At 43.8% G+C, this 25647-nt stretch overlaps 1 protein-coding gene across 4 annotated transcripts; it reads right to left on the bottom strand.

Annotated features, from left to right (window-relative positions):
• TMBIM6 (transmembrane BAX inhibitor motif containing 6) lies at positions 1 to 25647 on the bottom strand. Of its 4 annotated transcripts, none has more exons than XM_023211188.3 (10): positions 25543 to 25647; positions 12415 to 12500; positions 11575 to 11683; positions 8962 to 9082; positions 6715 to 6763; positions 6497 to 6594; positions 6212 to 6291; positions 5621 to 5721; positions 3140 to 3215; positions 1 to 2043 (listed from the first exon to the last, which is right to left on the bottom strand). In XM_023211188.3, exons 2-10 carry the CDS (start codon positions 12468 to 12470, stop codon positions 2020 to 2022), a joined length of 714 nt encoding a protein of 237 aa, XP_023066956.1. In that variant the 5' UTR covers positions 12471 to 12500; positions 25543 to 25647; the 3' UTR covers positions 1 to 2019. The 4 variants fall into 4 exon arrangements, with proteins under 4 accessions (XP_023066956.1, XP_023066959.1, XP_026310469.1 ...); XM_023211191.2 differs by lacking the exon at positions 25543 to 25647 and adding an exon at positions 22638 to 22759 and having other exon boundaries at positions 207 to 2043; XM_026454684.1 differs by lacking the exon at positions 25543 to 25647 and adding an exon at positions 20040 to 20058 and having other exon boundaries at positions 207 to 2043.

Raw genomic sequence — 25647 nt, 5'->3', positions numbered from 1 at the left:
AAAGGTTAAGGAATTTTCTTTATTTTTTACAAATTAAGACTATGTAGATTTCATATATTTCTGAATCAAAAACACCTTTGTCTTCACAGTATGAGTTAGAATGCAGCCTGAGCTGAAAATCAAGGAAATAGAAAATAAAGTGGTAATTAGAGATAACTGTATTAAAAATCTGTTAGGCATTTTCTTTAAAAGTATTTTTTTTGTTGTTTTTTTTTTAATATCTTGTCATTCTTGGCACTGTTTCTAAAAGAAAAACTCCATTATCCCAAGCAAAAAAGCACAGAAGGTGGAGTTTGGCTTCAGGAGATATAACTCAAATTTTTAGGCCTGGCAGAGAATCACCAAATTTATGGAGAGTTGTTAACAGGGGTTTAACAGGAAGGAAGTCCCTTTAGTAAGTTCTCAAGCCAGAGGCTGGAGGCAGCAGCTACATCAGAGGATAGCATCCTCAAAGTGAGCCTTTCCGGGTGGCATGTCACTTCAGGAATAAACACAACTTAGGAACAAATGGTTTCATGGGATAGCACAGTAACACGGTGCACTGTGAACCTGAGGCCACCGTGTCAATCTGTGCACTGGTTGTGAATAGACAGAGCCAAAAATTATGTCTTACTGGTAATGAGCTTTCAATGGCTCAATCCTCTCACACTGAGGCTCTGTAGAGCAGAGCCACAACCACTCCCAACACTGGCCCTTCTGTGGGCAGCTGTCTGTGGCAGCCCACAGGAAAGGAGCTGGAGATCCCCATTAGGACTGTCCACCCACACTTGAAGCCACAAAACTGCAGAGATTGGGGCTGTCACTGGTTTGGTCACCTAACTCCCGCCTAAAAGGCCACAAATTTCTGGAAAACAGGTAACAGACCAAAAACTAAAGTGCATCAGTAAAATGAACATTTATGTACTGCCCTGAGTCTCTGGCTTGATACTACCTACTGGTGTCCAGTTGGGGACAGACTAAAATGCACTGAAGAACTATTAGGATTGCTGCCTCCTAAGTTATCACAGCCCCATTCTGTTCATGTGAACGAGGAACTGCTTGGTTGGTAAAGGAGATTTTGCTCCCCACCGCCCCAAACAGGTCCTTATCTAGGTTTGCTCCCTGCTGCCCCAAACGGGTCTGGCAGGAGTGGTTACAATGAGCTCCAGAGGCTCAACCATTCCCCTTCCCTATCCTTGCTCAGACATTTAATCACAGCCACTTAGTAGAGGCCACTCAGTAAGGAGATAACCAACTAAAAAAACAAAAACAGGGCAAGTTTAGGGGAACCCTACGATGCTGTACCTTGATACACATAATCAACCTTTTCAAAAATGCCTGAAAAGAATTAGTCTTCCCTTTGTGCTGAAGTCTTCCCACCCATGGATGGAAGCAGGCTGACTCCCTGAGGATCAGGCAAGGGATGGGAAAGGGAACACATTACTTTTGTGAAGGCAAAGCAGAAAGGTGTGTTTGCCAGACCAGCATGGGCAGCTCAGAGGAAGCAAAGCATCCACCAGAAGAGGCTCTCCATTTTCTTTGTAGGGCCTGACAGTTTAGATATGAGGCTAAGTTAACAATGGGACCACTGAATTTCTTTCCAATGGAAAACTCATGGCCCAGTCCCACAGGAACTGTGCGCATACCAAACAGCGATGAGGAAGGAAGGGCCGGGTGGCCCTACCAAACAGTTCAGGTCCACTGGGTGAAGCCTGGTGGGAAAGCGACTTCTGAAGTTAGCGCCCTCTGCTGGTCACACTCCTCAGCACAGCAGGTCGACTGCCTAAGTAGAGGAAGAGGCTACAGACGGGGTTGACAAAAAAGGGAGTGAGGAGAACTCCAGGAAGATGAAGCCAAACTCCAAACTATATTCTGCTAATCAGTTTTTTGATCAAAAAATTCAAAATAGAGGAAACCACAAAGTACAAAAGCTTTTCTGATGCTTTTCATTATCACAGACACACCACCTGTAATATGTGCAAGAAGGAAATGAGGGGTGGAAGGAGAGGAAGTCAAATTGGGAAAGGCTGGATGGTCACTTCATTTCTTCTCTTTCTTCTTATCCTAGAAATAGAGAAAAATCACCCAATTAATTTTTGACACTTGACATTCAAGCTGAAACTCTTGAGTGAGCATGTACTTAGGGACTAGAAGTGAGCCAGACAATTAAAAAGAAATGAGAAATGCTTCCTTAGCTCCGCAAGAACTGAATCTTAACCATGTCTTACTGGTGGTTCCCAAAGTTGCCAACAGACCAACCGAAAATAAAGGTTAAGCAGATATCCCCACCCCAACCCCAGGAGTGCCTAGGTGGGCTGCCTGACCATTCTAAGCTATTCACAGCCACTACACCTCAGATCCCAACAGTGAAGACTGTAGATGGCACTCTATCCTAAAAGAGTGAAACTAGAGGCCAAGACCACCAACCATCCATAAGGCCTGAGAAGTGCTCCACCCTGCAAAGTGAGCATGACTCTTTGGCATAAACTGACATTCAGAAATAATTTGGTCCAGCAGAATTCTTCGTTCAATCTTGGGTGGAAGCCCAATGTATAAAGGAATAAAAATTAGGTTGCTTGTTCTGAAACTGGCACATCTGCCTAGTGCTCAGTCCAACCATGGCACAGCCCAGATAGAGCCAGCAACCCTATCTGGTCAGCTGCTCCCACTACCACTGTGCTATCTCTAAGCTCCATAAGGTCTGTAAAGAAAAGCTCATTTCAGTTGTTTCCCCCACTGCTGAACTAGACTATGTTGGATACTCATTAGCCCCATATAGAATGCTTCCTTGGAAAAAAAACTAAGACTAACAAATGGATAATATTAGTCTCCTTTTGAAATTTACAGTGTCCTCCACAATACCTTTCTGAGTCACAACTATACAGCCTTTAAATTATTCATATAGTAGGTTGTATTTACTGCCACTGAAGCTTTTTTCCCTTTTATGCTAAACTCAGGGATTAGTTAAAAAAATTCTTTTTTTCACTTGTTGCTTTTTCTCTAACAACTGAAGACTTATAGTTTACCTCTTACTCAGTGGCCTGCTTACAGTTACCCTGGACCTAACAGTGTGTGAGCAAGTTTTCAAATCGGAAGTATACACACATGCTAAGCTCAGGAGCCATTATTCTCTCATCTTTGGGTGAGAGGGCTAACAAACCTTTTCATTCATGGCCAGGATCATCATGAGTTTTCTGAAGAGAGTAACAAAATCTAAGAAGAGATCAATGCAGTGCCTGAAAGGCAAGAACCAGATTAGGATCTGTACTTCAGACTTTCTTTTATCCACAAGCTCACAAAGATGCAGAATATAAACCCCACTCCCACCCCTACGAGCCAGCTTCTCCCACACTTTACCCCCAACTAAGGAAGTAAAACTCGGGTGTCTGAGATCCTTTCAGACCCATCGAAGTCATGCAGCATATAGAAAAGAGACTGGGCTGGGCACAGTGGCTCATGCCTGTAATCCCAACATCTTGGGAGGCTGAGGGAGGTGGATTGCTTGAGCCCAGGAGTTCCACACCAACCTGGTTAACACAGCAAAATCCCGTCTCTACAAAAATTAGCAGGGCATGGTGTCTTGCGCCTGCAATCCCAGCTACTGAGGAGGCTGAAGTGGGAGGAACACCCGAACTCAGGGAGACTGAGTCTGCAGTGAGCCATGACAGTGCCTCTCCTACTGTAGACTGGGTGACAGAGCAAGCCTTGTCTCAAGAGCTTTGGACTCTGCAGAGGTCCAAGTCTGAACCTTTAACTACCACTAATTAGTCAGGAGACTTTGAGAGAATCCCTACATTAAAAAAGCAAAAAGTGCCGGGTGCAGGGGCTTACACCTGTAATCCCAGCACTTTGGGAGGCCGAGGTGGGTGGATCACCAGAGTAGAGAGTTCGAGACCAGCCTGACCAACATGGAGAAACTCCATCTCTATCAAAAACACAAAATTAGCCAGGCATGGTGGCGCATGCCTGTAATCCCAGCTACTCAGGAGGCTGAGGCAGGAGAATCACCTGAACCCGGGAGGCAAAAGTTGCAGTGAGCCAAGATCGCACCACTGCACTCCAGCCTGGGCAACAAGAGCGAAACTGTTTCAAAAAAAAAAAGTGAGCTGGGCGTGGTGGCCCATGCCTGTAATCCCACCACTTTGGGAGGCTGAGGAAGGCAGACTGCTTGAGGCCAAGAGTTTGAGACCATGTCCTCATGGGACAACATGGCAAAACCTCGTCTCTACTAAAATTACAAAAATTAGCTGGACGTAGTGGAGAACACCTGTAATCCCAGCTACTAGGGAGGCTGAGGCACGAGAATCACTTGAACCCAGGAGGCAGAGGTTGCAGTGAGCTGAGATTGTGCCACTGCACTCCAGCCTGGGTGACAGAGCAAGACTCTGTCTTAAAAAAAAAAAAAAAAAAAAGTAGCTGGGTATGGTGGCTCAAGCCTGTAGTCCCAACACCTTGGGAGACCAAGGCAGGAGGACTGCTTGAGAACAATCTGGGCAACATGGTAAGACCCCATCTCTACAAAAAATAAATTACCCTGGCATAGTCACATGTGCCTGTTGTCCCAGCTACTCAAGAGGCTGAGGCAGAAGGACTGCTTAAGCACAGGAAATTCAGGCTGCAGCGAGCTGTGTTCACAGCACCACATTACTTACTGCCTAGGCAACAGAGCGAAACCCTGCCTCTAAAAACAGAGTGTATCTTCTACTCATTGTTTAAAGAATACAGAAGTATAGAAAGGAAAAGGATAAAGATCTCTTTCCCTCGCTTCTGTCTGGAGGCAGCCACTATGGATATGTAAATGTATCAGCCACCCCCAACACTTTTTTTTTTTTTTGAGACGGAGTCTCGCTCTGTCGTCCAGGCTGGAGAGCAGTGGTGCGATCTCCACTCACTGCAACCTTGGCCTCCCAGGTTCACACCATTCTCCTGCCTCAGCCTCCTGAGTAGCTGGGACTACAGGCACCCGCCACCACACCTGGCTAATTTTTTGTATTGTGAGTAGAGAGGGGGTTTCACTGTGTTAGCCAGGGTGGTCTTGATCTCCTGACCTCGTATCTGCCCACCTCAGTCTCCCAAAGTGCTGGGATTACAGGCGTGAGCCACCGCGCCTGGCCCCCACTGTTTTTTTTTTGAGACGGGTCTTGCTCTGTTGCCAGGCTGGAGTGCAGTGGCGCAATCTTGGCTCACTTCAACCTCCACTTCTTAGGTTGAAATGATTCTTGTGCCTCAGCCTCCTGAGTAGCTGGGATTATATACATGTGCCACCATGCCCAGTTAATTTTTTAATATTTTTAGTAGAGATGGGATTTCGCCATGTTGCCCAGGCTGGTCTCAAACTTCTGAGCTCAAGCGATCCAGCTGCCTCAGCCTCCCAAAGTGCTGCGATTATAGGTGTGAGCCACCACACTGGGCCTATTAGCCCAGATTTTTAAAAAATGTGAAGTCTTTCAGGAATTGAGGAAGATTATGGTACACAGTTCCAAAACCGTGGGTTTCCTACCACATACCAAAACCGTGGGTTTCCTACCACATACACTCCCAAAGCTTGGCCACCTATGTTCAGCCAATGCCAACCTAAGTTCAGCTGTGGAACGGTATGCCTCAACATTCATGCTTGTTAAAGACTAGTTCCCACACTCACCAGATATAATCTTGATCTCCATTTTCGGCCTTTTCAATAATGAGTTGAGTATCAAAAAGGACAAAGCCACACATGACCACCAGTCCCACATACAGGTTTGCCTAACAAATGTATGAGATGAAATTACTATATAGCAGAAGTTGCAGTGAAAAAAAAAAAAAAAAAAAAAAACAACAGCCATACTTTCTGGCTCATGGCCACTTGAAAGTACATCAAATGTGAACCCTATCAACATTACCATTCATGAGAACTGCAGCCTAGGGAAGACCACATTACTTCCCTAGGCACAACACTGCACTGGTCACTGGAAGAGTTTCAATCATTTTAACAAGCAGCCACTGCCAGACTAGCCTTACAAAAATGGTGTCTGAGCAAACCATTTTCTCTTAACAATGCCCAAACTTGTGCAGCCTGTTTTCACTTGTGGCAGAAGGCTCCATCCTATGAAGGATAATAAGAAGGCTTAGAGAGCACTGCCCAAAGTAGTATAGAAAAGTGGAAAGGAAAGGAAAGAAAGGAAGAGAAAAGAAAAGAGAAAAGAAAAGAAGTGTGAGGCAAACGGCTGCTAGAAAGTTCTAGGCAAAGTCTTACCTGGAAAAGCCAAATGGATCCAAAGAAAACATTCCCCACAGAAGACAAAAGCAACAGGCTCAGGGCTGACATCAAGATACCTATAAGACACAGCAAAAAGCTGTCTTGAGAAAAGCCAAAGCAAAGTAAAGCAATCCCATTAAAGCCATTCCTTAACTTTCCCCAGAATGAAGGTTTTTAATCTCAACTCAATAGTAGCAAAGGAGTTAGGGGTAAGGAAGGAGTACTAGTGAGAATTCTGGCTAAAGAGGAGCCCCCATTCCCTGTTTGCCAGTTCACACTTACCTCCCAGAAAGAGGTAGCTACGGCGCCTGGCATAGAGTGCACTGAGGGTGAAGCAGGTGAAGATCATTGCTGTGCCCATGAAAGCGGTGGGAAGGATGCTGTTAGAGAAAAAGACCATTAGATTAAGGGTATACAGGGTATACATATTATGAAGGTATATATATATGAAGGTATATTCATAAAGATAAAAGCACGTAAGACATGACCAAAAGAGTTACCTGGGGTTGACAGCAATACAAAATTCCAGGGCGGGGCCCAGGCCAACTCCTAGAAAACAAAAAACCCAGAAAACAGTATTATCATCAATTCTTGAATAGGATCCTCATCCAAAAGCTGATCCCAAAGTATAGGCATACTTATGCTCTTAACAAACATGGACTAAAGAGTTAAATCTCTCTCCCCTCTGCTGTAATTGTTTTCAATAAAATGTATACTTGGCTGGGCGCGGTGGCTCAAGCCTGTAATCCCAACACTTTGGGAGGCCGAGACGGGCAGATCACGAGGTCAGGAGTTCAAGACCATCCTGGCTAACACAGTGAAACCCTGTTTCTACTAAAAAATACAAAAAAACTAGCCAGGCGAGGTGGTGGGCGCCTGTAGTACCAGCTACTCGGGAGGCTGAGGCAGGAGAATGTCGTAAACCCGGGAGGCAGAGCTTGCAGTGAGCTGAGATCCGGACACTGCACTCCAGCCTGGGTGACAGAGCAAGACTCCGTCTCAAAAAAAAATAATAAAAATTAAAAAAATAAATAAACGTATACCTGTGTTTTTTTTGTTTGTTTTTTATTTTTTTTAAATAGAAGTAGCTGCAAAATTGTGCTCTTAGCTGAAAATCATGAATGACCTCAGGGAGGGAACAGAAATTAGAAGAAAATAAAGCAGGCATGTCAAACATTTCAGAGCTAGAGTGATGTGAGATGGTAATATAGGCCAGATCGGGAATCAGAAAAAAAGGATAAAGAGCAAAACAGTGCCTTGTGGCCAGCAACCTTATAGTCATGGAGGACCAACTCCCCTTTGTAGCAAAGAAAGGCCAGACTGGTTCTGTAGGTGGACATCTGCCAATGGGAGGGTAACCTCTTCCAGCTTCAACATTTCTTTCATTCTAATTACTTTCCTCTTTCCTTCTGATAATTCCACCCCTTAATGCCTTCAAAAATTAGCTTGCCCTGATGCAAAAATCTTAATCCCTAAATTTCTTCCTTTCTAAAATTTCTCCAACACTACATATATTAGACTGTCACTCAGAACAAGCTGTTCTAATTCAAATGTTGTTTTGCAAGTATTTTTATTACATAGCTTGAGTCTTGCTTCCTTTATGACAATTCTACAAGAGCTGTGTCTTTTTTTGAGAATCAGCAAAGTGTCCTGCGCAATGGATCTCAATGTATAGCTTTAATGCACTGTCTGTAAGACTCAGAACAGAAGATAATTGCCAGTGTGGGTGCAACTAAGTCAGATTCTCAGGTCTAGTTTATTAAAAGTTCTATGTCTACTATTAACAGGTTATGCTACCTAAGCTCTTGAACATCATTCATTCAGGTACACAATGGCTATTTTTGGACACAAAAGTAGAGTTATAGTGGTTACTCACAAAGAGTTTCCCCTAACGGATGGGGAAACAAAATGAACCTATGTGAAATTAGAAAGCAGGCCAGGAAGGCCAGGCACGGTGGCTCACGTCTGTAATCCCAGCACTTTGGGAGGCTGAGGCAGGTGGACTACTGAGGTCAGGAGTTCGAGACCAGTCTGACTAACATGGTGAAACCCCGTCTCTACTAAAATACAAAATTAAGGCTGGGGCAGTGGCTCATGCCTGTAATCCCAGCACTCTGGGAGAATGAGGTGGGCGGATCGTGAGGTCAGGAGTTCAAGATCAGCATGGCCAACGTAGTGAAACCCCATCTCTACTAAAAATACAAAAAATCAGCCGAGTGTGGTGGTGGGTGCCTGCAATCCCAGCTACTCGGGAGGCTGAGCCAAGAGAATCGCTTGAATCCCAGAGGTGGAGGTTGCAGTGAGCCAAGATCGTGCCACCGCACTCCAGCCTGGGCAACAAGAGTGAAACTCAGTCTCAATCAATCAATCAATCAATCAATCAATCAAGGCTGGGTGTGGTGGCTCACGTCTGTAATCCCAGCACTTTGGGAGGCCGAGGCAAGCAGATCATGAGGTCAGGAGATCAAGACCATCCTGGCCAACATGGTGAAACCCTGTTTCTACTAAAAACATAAAAATTAGCCGGATGTGGTGGCACATGCCTGTAATCCCAGTTACTTGGGAGGCTGAGGCAGGAGAATCACTTGAACCCGGGAAGCGGAGGTTGCAGTGAGGCGAGATCGCACCACTGCACTCTCTAGCCTGGGTGACAGAGGGAGACTGTCTCAAAAAAAAAAGGAGTGGAGAGCTAAGAGATACTGAAAATATAGTTCACTCCTCAAAATTAGACAAATCCCTTAATGTACCTGTAAGGAAAGCAAATCCAGCAAGAAGTCCCAGTCTTTTCTGCTCAGTTTCATGGCTATGAGGTGTTGTCATCAGCCAAATCATCAATATCAGGGAGCCCAAGGCAGACAGCAGTCCAGCCTGTCGGAGTCAGAATCAATCAGTCATTAAACACTTGAAAGTTTCAAATTTATTTTGCAAGACATCTTTATTGGGTTCAAATGCTCGTCTGAACTTCCTAACATGTGCTTATAACCTGGAGGCAGGAGAAAGAGTAGTGTTTTCTCAGGGATGAGGCTGAGGAGGGAATCCAGAAGCCTTGAAGCACAGAGTCAGGACCATGGTGGATACTGGAGGCTCTTCTGGCTTCAACTACAGTACAACTACCCAAGTCAAACTATGAGTGAGTCCTGCCCAAAAAACAGAAAGGATGAATCAATGTGACAAGTGCTCAAAGTAGATTCCATCCGTAGAAGAAATAGAAATGATCCCTTTTTGATCGCTTAAAAAAAACATGGTGGCTCACGCCTGTAATCCCAGCACTTTAGGAGGCCAACGTGGGCCAATCACCTGAGGTCAGGAGTTCGAGACCAGCCTGACCAACATGGAGAAATCCCGTCTCTACTAAAAATACAAAATCAGCCGGGCGTGGTGGCGCATGCCTATAATCCCAGCTACTCGGGAGGTTGAGGCAGGAGAATTGCTTGAACCCGGGAAGGTGGAGGTTGCAGTGAGCCAAGATCGTGTCATTGCACCCCAGCCTGGGCAACAAGAGTGAAACTCCGTCTCAAAAAAACAAAAACAAACAAACAAACCCCCCCAAAACCAAAACACCAAGACACATACATATACAGAAGACTGTAAAGTACCAAAATGTTAACATTAGTTATTTCTGGATGATGGGATTATGGAAGTTTTTAAAATACTTCCTTCTCATTGCTAGTCTGTTTTCTGAATTTTCTAAAATGAATGCGTATTAGCTTTGTAGTAAGAACAGTGTTTCTTTTTTTAAAAACTCAAGTGGGACAAGCTACAGGCATTAGAAAAAAGAGAAATCATTAAGGATGGATGTAGACACTGAAGTTCCTTCCTTCCTTTAAAGGAAGAAGTTGATTCTCATTATTCACAGTGTTTATGTTATAAAGTCACAGTGGACAATGAATTAGTAAGCCCTTGTTCCTGAGGGAAATAAAAGGTAGGTAGGTTCCTGCAAGCCTAAGGTCACAACATTTTCATCAAATGATCAATAGATACCTTGTTTTATGTGTGTTTCTGTTTAAGGACACCTCATTTGACATTATTTTTTATCCCTTAACATTGAACTCACAGTCACAACAGCAGTACAACTCATGCCGGAATGAAGCTTATCTAATAAACACATTTTCTTCATAAAGCACATTACGGTCTTTCTGCACTCAGGAATACTAGACAGCACTTCAGCACTATGCTGTTTGCATTCTGAACAGCAAAATTAAGCCAAGCATGGTGGCATATGCTTGTAATTCCAGCTACTTGGGAGGCTAAGGTGCGAGGATCACTTGAGCCCAGTAGTTTGAGACCAGTCAGGACAACACACCAAGACCTCCACTCAAAGAAACCCAGCAAAATCACCAATTAAAAGCACAAAAATACAAAGAAAGTGGCACTAAATGACCATGAAAAGAACATTTGTTTACAATATGAGAATTGAAACAAGGAGGCAGAACACTGTCTTGTTCAACCTCAGCTGAAAACACTGCACAGCAGGGTGACTCAACTTTTCCACCACTCTGTGCCTGTCTGCAAAAAGTGCCATGAGTATTGACTTTGGGGTTACAAATTTTAATGAGTAGGTGAATTCACAAATACAGAATCCGTGAATAACAAGGATTGATTGTATTTTACTACTTTATTTAAGGGCTAACCTTGCCTAAAACTCAAGCGATCAAAGCCCTATCTTTTGAGTGTCTACAGTAATTTTTCACACAATCCCTGCCAGGAGATGCCTGAACACAAGGATAGTTCTTAGCAGTGGCAAATGCCAACAGAGGCCCACCTCTACATTTATGCTAAAAGGAATATTCTACAAAGGGACAAGACTATGTTAGGAGTCTTCAAACTTTCTGGTTATTCCTCAAACTGTACCTTCTACTCCTGTTAACCAAACCCAAATTATCTCTCAATACAGGAAAACAAATTATTAAAGGTTTTTACTCAACCATGCAGACAACAGTTATTAGAAAATAAAAGGGGTCGATTCCTTAAAAAAAAAGATCTCAATCCTGCCTCTCCTGATAGTTAATCACACAATCAGAGTTTTGTAAAGGAAGAATGGTGGAAAAGATAAAAAAGGCTTCTGTGCAAAAGAATCCCAGCATGCACGTCATGCGTCTACTCAGTGGGTGGGGGTTTTGTACGTCAGCAGCACACCATTCAGTGCCAAAGTTTAAGGCATTCTGTTTTCAGTATTTAGAGGGGGCACGGCTGCCAGAAAATTAAAATGGCTTTACATGTCCTGATTTAATGGCTGAATTTAAATCCTAAACTACTGATAAAGATTAAAGAGAGGAACAGGGTCCCTGGACCACCTTGCTGAGCTAGTTTTTCCTAATGTAATTTGTACCACAGCAACCAGGAGAGAAAATCTTTCTTACCTGAATGAAATGAGTGACCACATGGACATAGGACCCTGCAGCCGCCACAAACATACAAAGGGCAAAACTTGCATAGACCTTCTTCAGGTGCCGCTGCGTTGAGGGGGTTCTAAGAAAAGAATGTGAGTAAGAGCAATCACTCCCAGACCAATCTCATATTTAAGCTAAGAAGAATCACTTATCTCTTTGCCTTTCTGGGAATATGTAAAAGTTCTGCTACAAATAGTCTGAAATACTTTTAGGAAAGCATATTATAATAAAAAATAATATTTTGGCCGGGTGCGGTGGCTCAAGCCTGTAATCCCAGCACTTTGGGAGGCCGAGACGGGCGGATCACGAGGTCAGGAGATCGAGACCATCCTGGCTAACAGGGTGAAACCCCATCTCTACTAAAAAAAACACAAAAATCTAGCCGGGCGAGGTGGCGGGCCCGGCTACTCCAGAGGCTGAGGCAGGAGAATGGCGGGAACCCGGGAGGCGGAGCTTGCAGTGAGCTGAGATCCGGCCACTGCACTCCATCCCCGGCGACAGAGCGAGACTCCGTCTCAAAAAAAAAAAAAAAAAATAATAATAATAAATAACATTTTGAAAATAGGTTAACAGAATCTTAAATGCTGAGGAAGATCAAACACCCAAGATTATGAATAATCAGTACCCAAACTAGAATAAATGCCTTTCCAATAACCACACAACAACCTGTAGAATCTGGACATTTTCATCAGGTCCTCTGGATTCTGGCGAATTTATTAGCTTATACACACAAAAGTTATAAACGCGGAAAAAGGAAAAGGAGATATGACAAGAAATGCTGTACAAAACCAGTCAAGGTCAAACACTTACATATGAGAAAATTTAAAAAGCGCATCAAAGTTGATCTTTCGATCAAATACGTTCATGGTTCCAGAGTCTGTGCAACAGTCTCCACTCTGTAGAACAAAGAAAGGTTAGAGTTATTAAGTCACACGGAGTCACACGAACAGCTTATTAAAAAAAAAAAAGCAACATATAAGTTCAGAAAGATGAAAACTTGCCTCAAATTCTACAGCCCTAATACAACCATTTTTATTTTTATGTGTCCTACAATGTATTTGCAATCACAGCCAACCATTTTAAAGAGGACAGAGGAACTGAATGCAACCTCTTCTCCCCCAAACTATTTTGTTACTATCATTTGATTTCTATTCTTTCAGAAGGCAATTTGCCCCTTTAAAAGGCAGAAAGTTTGTAAGAGAGATTCTCAATTAACAATCTAGTTAAGACGGGCGCGGTGGCTCAAGCCTGTAATCCCAGCACTTTGGGAGGCTGAGACGGGCGGATCACGAGGTCAGGAGATCGAGACCATCCTGGCTAACACCGTGAAACCCCGTCTCTACTAAAAATACAAAAAGTGGTGGTCGCCTGTAGTCCCAGCTACTCGGGAGGCTGAGGCAGAAGAATGGCGTAAACCCGGGAGGCGGAGCTTGCAGTGAGCTGAGATCCGGCCACTGCACTCCAGCCTGGGCGACAGAGCGAGACTTCGTCTCAAAACAAAAACAAAAACAATCTAGTTAAAAGCACCTAGACATTGGCACATAAAGCAATTTTGTCATTGTTTCAAGATGCTAAAGAATTCCCTCGGCCGGGCATGGTGGCTCACGCCTATAATCCCAGCACTTCTGAGAGGCTGAGGTGGGCGTATCACCTGAGGTCAGGAGTTTGAGACCTGACTGATCAACATGATGAAACCCTGTCTCTACTGAAAATACAAAAAATTAGCTGGGTATGCTGGTGCATACCTGCAAACCCAGCTACTCGGGAGGCTAAGACAGAAGAATTGCTTGAACCCGGGAGGTGGAGATTGCAGTGAGCCAAGACGTGCCACTGCACTCCAGCCTGGGTAACAGGGCAAGACTCCACCTCATAAACAAAACAGAACAAAAAAAGACTATATAAAGCTGGGTCTGGCACTAAGACTTCCATTTTAAATATATGCATATCAAAATTTCTCACCTAATACATTTAAGAACTGAACTGAAAAGGATTCACAATTTTAAAAAAAAGAAAGGTTTCTACCTCCATAAAAAAGGAATTTACGCAGAAAGGAGAATTTTTGGGTTTTTTTTGACAGTTGCAGAACCTTTCCTACAGAAAGGCTGGAACAGTACAAAGAATTCCTGTACAACCTTCACCCAGATTTCCTAAATGCTAATATTTCACCATATTTGCTTCATCCCCTGTCTATATAGCAATATAGAGAGAGATGTAAAAATATTTTTCCGTAACCACACAGACACAGTGCTCCTAAATACTTCAGTTGTGTATATCCTGAAAGCAATGATCAAAATCAGGATATTAATACCGATGCAATACTATTTCTAATCTACAGACCTTATTCAGATTTTTGCCAAGTGTCCCAATGTCAAAAAGAGTATTTTTAAACTGAATTATATCCAGGTTAGATTATATCAATACCATAAAGTCAAGTTTTGCTCCCTCCCCCATTTCACATGCAATCCTAAGTAAACATGTTCAATCTATAGTGCTAAAGATTGAGTCAAGAACTTTCATCTTTTCTAAATATAAATCCTCCAAATTCTTATCAGGGCCTTAATGCCCATCTACTTTAAATCTACCAGAAAAGGAGGGGCAGGGAGGAAGGGATTCAAACACAAAAGATAAGTTACGTGAAACGCCACCTACTGAATGAAGCACTCTAATGAGCACCTAGAGCAACACTCAGAACAACTCATCCAGGTAATAAAAGTTACAGTCCCCAAACAAATTTTCTTTTTTTTTTTTTGTTTTTTGAGACGGAGTCTCACTCTCTCGCCCAGGCTGGAGTGCAGTAGCACGATCACGGCTCACTGCAGGCTCCGCCTCCCGTGTAGCTGGGACTACAGGCACCCGCCACCGCACCTGGCTAATTTTTTGTATTTTTAGTAGAGACAGGGTTTCACCGTGTTAGCCAGGATGGTCTCTATCTCCCGACCTCGTGATCCGCCCGTCTCGGCCTCCCAAAGTGCTGGGATTACAGGCGTCCCAAACAAATTTTCTAAGGAATCCTGGGCCAGTGGAAAGATATAAACATCACTTGCTTCCTGAGGCTCTCTCCCACAAATGAAACATTCACAATGACTGGCTTGCCTTCTCTGATTTCTCCTTTTCTTCTCTCAACATCACTACTCACCTCAGAACTTTTGTTAGTTCAGTTTTCAAGGACAGATACAGTGAGAAGCTGTAGAACCTACTAAGGTTGTTGCTCTCTCCTCTGAGTTACAGGGATCTGGGCCCTCTTGATCTAGATGGTGCAATTATTGCAGGTTGTTACAAGGCCACCCACAGCCTTCCAAAACCAAGATGAACATGAACATGTTCTCTAGAGAGCACACTTACAGCATGGCAGAATTCATCACCTGGAAAGTATCTTTGTTTAAGGTTTCCCATTAACATCCCTAATGACATCCCTAGACAGCACTTACAACAATACTGAAGCAACCTTCAGAGCCAAGTTTCTCAGTATTCACAACAGCAACGCTAAAGAACCTCTTGCTTCCAATTACAAGAATTAAAGAAGGGTAGGGGGTGGAGGGGGTGGATCCTCAAACACCCAGGGGATTCTAAGAAAGCGGCAACGCTCAGGTAACCAGACTCTGCTCAGTGGAATCTGTTCGAGGGGAGAATGGCAGAAACTCCCCTTTCTCGGATACCGCTCTTGACATTTCCCAGGGGGTACTGACTGCCTCTTTCTGGTTCTCTCTTAACAACTGTTGATGGAAAATCCAAAACCATCAAAGGCTGTGTCGGTTGGGGCGGGGCGGCGAGGGGGAGACGTGAAATAGCAATTTCACTTTAACAGAAGCTTGTGGTTTGAAATCATTAAAAAAATAACCAAAGCTTCTGTTTTTTCAATATCACTATTTCAAAATTTAAGTAAACATGTAACTACCAAATATTGTAGATGCAAAAGTGCACAGCAATTTTAATAGCTTTATGGAGAAAAAAAGAAACCTGGTAAAGCACAGATGGTCCCTGACTTACCAGGGTTGACCTATCACTGGGAGAAACTGATACCCATTCAGTACACTCCTTGATTTGCGATGGGTTACATCTGGATACACCCATTGTAAATGAAAAATATCGTTAACTCAAAAATGACTTACAGGTTGGGCACGGTGGCTCACACCTGTAATTCCAGTACTTTGGGAGGCTGAGACAAGTGGATCACTTTGACGTCAGGAGTTTGAGACCAGTCTGGCCAACACAGCAAAACCCTCTCTCTATTAAAAATACAAAAATTAGCTGGGCATGGTGGCATGCCCCTGTAGTCCCAGCTACCTGGGAGGCTGAGGCAGGAAAATCGCTTGAATCCGGGAGGCAGAGGTTGCCGTAAGCCAAGATCACACTACTGTACTCCAGCCTGGGCAACAAAGCGAGACTCCGTTTCAAAAAACAAACAAAAATGACTTACAAAAAGAAAAGGACTTACATTTTCGACTTACAGTATTTTCCACATTTTCAACTTAGGGTATTTTCAAATTACAATGGGGATTTTCCAGATGCAGCCCTGTCTTGAGGAGCATCTGTATTCATTTAATGTTTATGATACAATGTATAGATGACAATTTCAAAAATGTTAAAATGTGAGAGGGAATACATAGGTCTTAGAACCAAAGAAATAAGATAGTTTGCTCCAGATCTGTTCCAAACAGACAAGAATATACAGATAAGTAATGAGATCAAACTGTTCTGACAAGTTTCGCCAGATAAAATAAACTTACCAAGTTTCAATCTTAGCTTCAACTAGTGAAGCTCAGAAAAGATACCTACATTTCAATGGCCGATGTGCAAACTCAGCCAAACGAGATTAAGTTGCACTTAACTCAAAAATAGCAGCTCTCATATCAGGTATTTTCCATGCTAGGAGCAATCATCTCTTAACAGAGTTTGAAGTATTATATTCAACACCATTAACCAAGTAACTCACTAACTTCCCAGATGAACCCACAGTTAAATGAAAATCTTTGTTTTTAAAAAAACACATTAAAATATTATGTATATTTTACCACAATAAAGAAAAAAAAAATAGGCTGGGCGCGGCGGCTCAAGCCTGTAATCCCAGCACTTTGGGAGGCCGAGACGGGCGGATCACGAGGTCAGGAGATCGAGACCATCCTGGCTAACACGGTGAAACCCCGTCTCTACTAAAAATACAAAAACTAGCCGGGCGAGGTGGCGGGCACCTGTCGTCCCAGCTACTTGGGAGGCTGAGGCAGGAGAATGGCGTAAAATCGGGAGACGGAGCTTGCAGTGAGCTGAGATCCGGCCACTGCACTCCAGTCCGGGCGACAGAGCGAGACTCCGCCTCAAAAAAAAAAAAAGAAAAAAAAGAAATTACAAGCTGCTAAAAAATTCAATACAGCAGTCCTTTCACACCTCTAACTAAGCCTATTACTTACTAATTCAACCCTAAAATAAAGAGGGGTTATTTACACAGAATACAGTGTGGGTAGTGCCTCCTGGAGTTGTGGAGATTTTGCCTATACTGCATTTGTAAATGAGAAGCAAATGTTCAGGTGTTAATCATAACCAAATTCCTCTCATTGTATTCAGAGCCTCCTGTTACGCCTTCATCCCAGGAGAGGAAAACCTGAAGCTGTCAACATGTCATGTACGTACTGCTAAAGTTTCGCTGAAGTGTCCTCATTCTGTGGTATCCATGACCAGCCTCCTCTGCCACAGCCATGCAAAAACAAAAAGCTAAGAGTTTAATACACAGCTCTCCCAAGAAAAAACTCAAGTAAACATAATTATTTTGAGTTAGATATTCCTGTGGTCTGCTTTTCCTTGGGAAGGGAGGGACAGCAGGGGCTGGTAGGAGACAGGTATTCTTAGCAGTGGACACCTAGGTTATGTTAAATGCCTTGTTGTTTTGTTCTAGGTATCTCCCTTACCTTGTCCTAAAATGAAAGACTATTATCAAGGGTCCAGCCTTAAATTAAAAAAAAAAAAACGCCGGGTGCGGTGGCTCACGCCTGTAATCCCAGCACTTTGGGAGGCCAAGGTGAGATCACAAGGTCAGGGGTTCCAGATCAGCCTGGCCAACATGGTGAGATCCCGTCTTTATTAAAAATACAAAAATTAGGCTGGGCGCGGTGGCTCAAGCCTGTAATCCCAGCACTTTGGGAGGCCGAGATGGGCAGATCACAAGGTCAGGAGATTGAGACCATCCTGGCTAACACGGTGAAACCCCGTCTCTATTAAAAAAAAAAAAAAAAAATACAAAAAATTAGCCGGGAGTGGTGACAGGTGCCTGTAGCCCCAGCTACTCGGGAGGCTGAACCAGGAGAATGGTGTGAACCTGGGAGGTGGAGCTTGCAGTGAGCTGAGATCAAGCCACTGCACTCCAGCCTGGGCAACAGAGCGAGACTCCTTCTCAAAAAAATAAAAAACAAAAAACAAAACAAAAACAAAAATTAGCTGGGTGTGGTGGCGGGCACCTGTAGTCCCAGTTACTCGGGAGGCTGAGGCAGGAGAATCGCTTGAGCCAGGGAAGCGGAGCTTGCAATGAACTGAGATCGCACCATTGCACTCCAGCACAGGAGACAGTGCGAGACTACATCTCTAAAAGAAAAAACATACACACACACACACACAACCATTCTCTTCAATCCTATTCCCACACACCTAGGACCTACAGTCAATATGAAACATGCTGAAGTAGCCAAAAGCTATGCAAAACAAAACTATCACGGATTCAGTATGCATTCTACGCAACGCTGGAGGCAGGACAGACATAGCCTCAGTGTGTACAGCAACACTAAAACAGCAAGTCAAGGAAACACTGTTCATACATTTAATTAAATATGTTTAGGTTTTATTATGAAGACAATAAAATCTCAAGGTTATGTTCACTTCCAAAAAAAAAAAAAAAAATTAGGCCAGGCAGTGTCTCCCACCTGTGAGCCCAGCACTTTGGGAAGCCAAGGTGGGAGGGTCGCTTGAGCCCAGGAGTTCCAGACCAGCCTGGACAACACAGCAAGACCTCATCTCTGCAAAAAATTAAAAAATTAGCTTGGTGTGGTGGTGTGCGCCTGTTGTCCCAACTACTTGGGAGGTTGAGGAAGGAGAATTACTTGAGCCCAGGAATTTTAGGCTGCAGTGAGCCATCATCACGTCGCTTCACTCCAGCCTGGTAACAGAGCAAAAATGTCACTGCACCCCAGCCTGGGCAACACAGCAAAACTGTTTTATAAAATTAAAAAAAAAAAAAAAATTAGTTTGTCAATTACATGGTTCTTTTTTCCTGTTGTATTAATTCAACCATCCTGAACCTTGTTCCCACATACCTAGAAAGGACCAAACTGATACTTAGAAGAAAAATCTCACATGGTTTAAAAGAGGGGAAAGGGCTGGGCACGGTGGCTCCTGCCTGTAATCACAGCACTTTGGGATGCCTAAGTGGGTAGATCACCTGAGATCAGGAGTTCGAGACCAGCCTGGCCAACTAAAACCCAGTCTCTACTAAAAAAACAGAAAAATTAGCCCGGCATGGTGGTGTACACCTGTAATCCCAGCTACTCAGGAGGCTGGGAAAGGAAAATCGTTTCAACCCATGAGGCAGAGTTTGGCAGACAGCCAGACTCAGTCTCAAAAAAACAAAAGGAGGGGGAAGAACTGTTAGTAATTTTTCAGTAGTTCTTCCTCCTCTTTCTCTTCTTCCTCTTCCTTTCTTCTTCTGTGTTTTTGGCCAGGAAAGCTTTCCATTCATTAGTTTTTACTGAGTAATGTTCATACACTGTATAACCATGTCCCCTGCAGAGTGGTTGAGAGTGTCTGCTACTTATGAATCCTAGTTATTTCCTTAGCAGTGGGACATGCAGCAAGCTTCTGGCACGTAACCTCACTGTACTCCAGTTTCGCCTACCATTTGTAAAACACTAATATATAACATTCCTTACTTCATAAGGCTGAAGATTAGGTGAGATAATACAAATAAAGTTCTTAAAATAGCTCTTTGTACACAGGATGAGTTCAATACATGGTAGCCATTGTTATTACTGGTGTACTCATTACCACAATGTCTTCGGTAGATTATTCTCTCTTTTAAAAGTCTAGCCTGTAATCCCAGCATTTTGGGAGGCTGAGGCAGGCGCATCACTTGAGGTTAGGAGTTCAAGAGCAGCCTGGCCAACATGGTGAAACCCCGTCTCTACTAAAAACAAAAAAATTAGCCAGGTGTGGTGATGTATGCCTGTAGTACCAGCTACTCGGGAGGCTGGAGCAGGAGAATCGCTTGAACCCAAGAGGCTGTGGTTGCAGTGAGCCGGGATCGCGCCACTATACTCCAGCCTGGGTGACAGAGTAAGCCTCTGTCTCAAAAAGAAAAGAAAAGAAAAAAAAGTCTAGTTTTAGAATACATTTATCCCAGGCTAATTTACATGTCATGTAAATTAACTTTTTAAAAAATTACTCAACCATTAACTCACAGGTAGCTGTATCCTGAAGGCTGTATCCTTCAGGCTGTATTAACTCACAGGTAGCTGTATCCTGAAATTGGCCCGGCGTGGTGGCTCAAGCCTGTAATCCCAGCACTTTGGGAGGCCGAGACGGGCGGATTACGAGGTCAGGAGATCGAGACCATCCTGGCTAACACGGTGAAACCCTGTCTCTACTAAAAAGACAAAAACTAGCCGGGCGAGGTGGCGGGCGCCTGTAGTCCCAGCTACTTGGGAGGCTGAGGCAGGAGAATGGCGTAAAACCCGGGAGGCGGAGCTTGCAGTGAGCTGAGATCCGGCCACTGCACTCCAGCCCGGTGACAGAGCGAGACTCCACCTCAAAAAAAAAAAAAAAAAAAAATTTACCCCGAAATTAAGTAAAATTAATTTGGAGGGTCCAAGTGTGGTGGCTCACATCCATAATCCCAGCACTTTGGGAGGTCGAGGTAAGCAAATTGCTTGAGGTCAGGAGTTCGAGACCAGCCTAGCCAACACAGCGAAAGCCCATCTCTACTAAAAATACAAAAATTAGTTGGGTGTGGTGGCACATGCCTGTATAATTCCAGCTACTCAGGGGGCTGAGACCAGAGAATTGCGTGAACTCAGGAGGCGGAGGTTGCAGTGAGCCAAGACTGTGCCACTGCACTCCAGCCTGGGTGAAGGAGTGAGATCCTGTCTCAAAAATAATAATAATAATAATAATAACAACTTCAGAGGCGGATGGTGGTAAGAAAATTATAGGCTGGGCAAGGTGGCTCACACCTGTAATCCCAGCACTTTGGGAGGCCAAGGTGGGAGGATCACAAGGTCAGGAGTTCGAGGCCAGCCTAGCCAACACAGTGAAACCCCAACTCTACTAAAAACACAAAAACAAGCCGGGCGTGGTGGTGGGCGCCTGTAATCCCAGCAACTCGGGAGGCTAAGGCAGGAGAATGTCTTGAACCTGGGAGGCAGAGGTTGCAGTGAACCAAGATGGCACTATTGCACTCCAGCCTGGATGACAGAGTGAGACTCCATCTCAAAAAAAAAAGAAAAAGAAAAAAGAAAAGAAAATTATAAACTGAAACGTAAAGGCACTTGAAAAATCTCATTACTAGTTAAAAGTACAGATGCTCGATTTACAATGAAGTTACATCCCAATAATCCCATTGTAAACTGAAAATATCGTAATTTATGCATTTACTACACATAACCTACCAAACATTATAGCTTAAATCTAGCCTACCTTACCTTAAATATGCCCAGAATGCTTACATTAGTATGAAGTTGGGCAAAACTATCTAACGTAAAGCCTACTTTATAATAAAGTGTTGAATATCTCATGTAAAAGCATCATACCAGATATCCCTAGTCTGGGAAAAGAAGGAAATTCAAAGTTTGAAGTACAGTTTCTTTTGTTTTTATTTTTTTGAGATAGTCTCGCTCGGTTGCCCAGGCTGGAGTGCAGTGGTATGATTTCAGCTCACTGCAACCTCCGCCTCCCAGATTCAAGCGATTATCATGCCTTAGCCTCCCAAGTAGCTGGAATTACAGGCGTGTGCCACCACGACCAGCTAATTTTTATATTTTAAGTAGAGACAGGGTTTTGCCATGTTGGCCAGGCTGGTCTCGAATTCCTGACCTCAACTGATCTGCCCACCTCGGCCTCCCAAAGTACTGGGATTACAGGCATGAGCCACTGTGCCCAGCCTGAAGTACAGTTTCTAACAAACAAGTAGAACTTTTGCATCATTATAAAGTAAAAAATCTTTAAGTCAAATCATCATAAATTGGGGCCTGTCTGTACTTTTGTTTAAATGGCATACCTTTCCTCTAGCACATTTATACTATCGCTCTTCTCCCACAAGGCCATGGGCATTTTGAGACAGTCTAATAGCCACTAAGTGATAATACGATATGGTAAAGGATTTGATGAAGTAAATGCTTAATAGCTTGACGCTTTCCCTGACACTCCTAGGAGGTAGGTCAGTTCAGTTTAGGAACAATCCAAGGAATTGTTTCATTCAACTAGGGCTGAGCTTTCATCTTCCCAGGTGGACACCCTAGATGTCCCAGCCTCTCCCTTAACTTGGACCCAAATCCCTGGATTAGCTAATACTGAATCCATCTCTCTAGGGGGCTGACTCAAAACCAAAACAGTAACTGGAGATGAAATGTCTACTGCCTTCAGTAAATTATTTTTTGTACCAAACTTTGACACTACTGCATCTCCTTCTCTATTAACAACTGTTTGACAGATACTGAATCCTAAGAAGGCCCCAAAATCCTAAATAATCTTCTTCCACTATAAACCAATAATCCCTCCCCAATAACACCATATTTAGCTCAAATGGGAGCACACACAGATTAGGACAAACAGCACACCCACTTCACCCTCACTCTTGAAGCTCCTTTTTCAAGTGTTTTGGATTCCAGTTAATTGTGCAGAAACTTCTCACCCTGAGGGCAGAGTCTGCATCTGGTTCAGCTCAGCTATCCCCAAGATATAGGCACTACAGAGTCTCTAGAGCAAATTTAGAATCTATTATCAGATCAAGAGTGCTGTAACCTTAAGTCAACATTCCCCAGCTGGCTCAGAGTGGAACCTACCTCAAGGGGTCACTCAAGTAACCTTAAAGTCAAGGAGATCGGCTTCTCCTTGGTCTCGAACACCATCTTTGGAAAACAAAATGTGTATAAAAACTACGAAGGGCTGCATGCAGTTTGGTTAGAAACTCTGGGGGAACAAAACAGTGGTAGAAGACACTTCCACGAGATTCTACAACCAGGTCAAAGCAGTAAAGGAAAAAACATTAGTTAGAGCATCAGAATATTCAATGGTTTCCCTAAAGGAAATTAATACCCTTGGGTAGTTTACGAAATAAAATGAAACTCATCAGGCCAGCAGTAGTACCTTCTATACTAATACTCCTGACTACATTTATATAAAATTTAGAACTTTTAAGGTGCTCTTATCTACATATGCCTTTTAATCCTCACACATCAACCCACGAAGAAAGGACAAGATTAGGCCCACTTTAAATATACATCTTTTTTAAGTTCAAAAAGGCAATGCAATACTGGCAAGAGGACAGGATTTGGTGTCACAAGTGCTGCCACTTTTAACCACATAACCTAGGAAAAATCATTTTACCTAAGGTTATCTCAGCTTCCTCATCTGTAAGATAATGATGATTAGTACCTGCTCTACTGAATGCCAGTAAGAAAATCTATGTGAAATCAACATAAAGTACTACAACAAACATTAGTATTGATTTGACCAACATTAGAAAGTTAAATAGCAGAGTCAGAATCAGATTTGGGGTCTTCTGACCACTATAGTCTAGTGCTCTTTTTACTATTCCATCCTACGGTAGAAAAGTAAGTTTTCATTTATATAAGCTTTCAAAAGTAAGTTTCAGCCACAGGTGAAGACAAATCTTTAAAACAAAAAACTCCCAAAACATACATTGATTCCTATGACATTTTTTCTGCATTTTCAGCGTTTGTATAAAGAACATGAAGTATATCTTTAATTAGGGAAATAACTTGAAAATGCTAAGTATCTGGATTAATTTTACCTTTTCTTATTCTTTAGGAGAGATGATTCTTATTCCTTAGGAAAGGATTACACTTGTAATCCTAGCATTTTGGGAGGTCGAGGCAGGCGAATCACTTGAGGTCAGGAGTTTGAGACCAGGCTGGACAACATGGCAAAAGCCCGTCTCTACTAAAAACACAAAAATTAGATAGGCGTGGTGGTGCGCCTGTAATCTCAGCTCTTAGGAGGCTGAGGCATGAGAATTGCAAAAACCCGGGAGGCGGAGGCTGCAGTGAGCTGAGATTGCACCACTGCATTCCAGCTTGCGTAAGGAAGTGAGATGTCTCAAAAAACCATAATAGTCATAATAGTAATAACAATAAATAAATCGCTTGAGTACAGGAGTTGGTCATCCTGGGCAACATGCTGCAACCCCAACTCCACAAAAAATACAAAAATTAGCTGGAGTTGGTGACGTCCACCTGTGGTCCTAGCTACTCAGGAGGCTGGGGTGGGAGGATCACCTAAGGCACGGGAGGTCAAGGTCCAAGTGAGCCATGATTGTGCCACTGCTCTCTAGCCTGGGCGACAGTGAGGCTCTGCCTCAAAAAAAAAAAAAGGAAGGAAGGTACTAAGCCATGTTTCCACAACCAGATGAATAACGGAAGAAGGAAACTCTGGATCCAAAGTACAGATTGTATTTCTCAAGGGTTCAACTATTCTGTCCCTACTGGAGGAAAGTGGCAGATAATCTAAACGTCAACATATTCTTTAGGCCAGAACAAAAAATATTAGACAACAAAAAGGAATAAGAAAACACCAAAGAGTGTAAATACAATAATTACAGGAAAAAAACGTGTATACACAGGCCATAAGAAATGTTTATGCAATTCCGATATCGTTCCAGAATTAAATTCTTAAACCACACATACAGACAAAAGAGAAACTGTAAATACCAATAAGTAACTAGAAAAGCCCATTTACCATTTATTTACCTTTGACCTTAAAATCCTTGTCTGTTTCAAGCACAGTCAGCCCTTCTACTGGGTTACACATTCACAAATTGCTAGAACACAGTCTCAAGTTCATAGTGATTTTTGTTGTGGGGGTGGTCAACGAAAGGCTGATGACCCCAAGCAGCCCGGGCTGGCACAGGATAGTAATTCTACACTTGGTAAATATACAAAGATACCAAAGCCTATCTGTTACCACAGATCCAGCAAATAGGCCCAAGATAAAAACTGCCCAACGACGCCCTTCCTGAGCAGACTTAGACGCCCACAAAAGCTCAAGACCAAACAAAGCAAAGCCACCTCACCTGCCCAAAGGTAACCAATCCGAACAGAGCGGGGCCTCCTCACGGGCCTGGGAAGGAAGCCCCAGCCCCAGCCTCCTCTCACCTCCCGCCTCTGCCGTTGGCTAAGAAGTAACTAAGGAGCCTCGCGTGTCACAGTGTGTGACATCACCCGCCCGACAGGCCCCACCTCGAGACTCGGCTCCAGGTCGTTCACCCAGGGTCAGCCCGACCCGAGGACCCACCAGCAGCCGAACAGCAATCGGTTGGGTGGGGTTTCGCGTTCCTTCACCTCGGAAGGACGTGGTCTGAATTCGAGCGATAGAAGCTGGGCCAAGGGGTCCTGTGTCTACACTTAGTGGAGGAGGAGCAGCGGGAGAAAGGAAAAGGCGGGCTGAGAATGGTCCTTCGCCAGCCTCGACGCCCCCCCCGCAAAACCCCGCAGACTCGCCTCCGCCCCCGCCCCCCCCCGCTACAGCACCGTTGCGCATGCGCAGCACTAGTTCCCTAGCTTCCCTCTCCTCCCAGTTTTCCCGAGTCTGGTCTCCGAGCAGGGCCTCGTTCCTTCAGGTGCCATCTGTCCGCAGACGGAAGCTACTCCCACTCTTGCTCAGACAGTAACTGCTAACTCCCTTTCCATTTCTCACTCCCAGTTCTCCCAGTACTAACGCCAGACGTACCTTACTAACCAGCCACTCCAAGGCCTACGGGCGCTTCTAACACCGGATGTGCTCTGACTCACCCACGTCCGCTCCCGATCCTTTATCCGGCGTCCGCCTCTCGAG

The sequence above is a fragment of the Piliocolobus tephrosceles genome, chromosome 10 (assembly GCF_002776525.5).
Source record: "Piliocolobus tephrosceles isolate RC106 chromosome 10, ASM277652v3, whole genome shotgun sequence".
NCBI classification, from domain to species: domain Eukaryota; kingdom Metazoa; phylum Chordata; class Mammalia; order Primates; family Cercopithecidae; genus Piliocolobus; species Piliocolobus tephrosceles.
This window is presented reverse-complemented; position numbering and strand designations above follow the sequence as displayed.

What these genes read in the sequence shown, in the direction of transcription:
- TMBIM6 (XM_023211188.3), bottom strand. Translation starts at nt 12,470, where the DNA reads ATGAACGTATTTGATCGAAAGATCAACTTTGATGCGCTTTTTAAATTT. An exon ending in TGGTCACTCATTTCATTCAG is followed by an intron (nt 9,083 to 11,574) that starts GTAAGAAAGATT and finishes TGACTCCGACAG; the next exon opens with GCTGGACTGCTGTCTGCCTT. An exon ending in GATCCATTTGGCTTTTCCAG is followed by an intron (nt 5,722 to 6,211) that starts GTAAGACTTTGC and finishes TACATTTGTTAG; the next exon opens with GCAAACCTGTATGTGGGACT.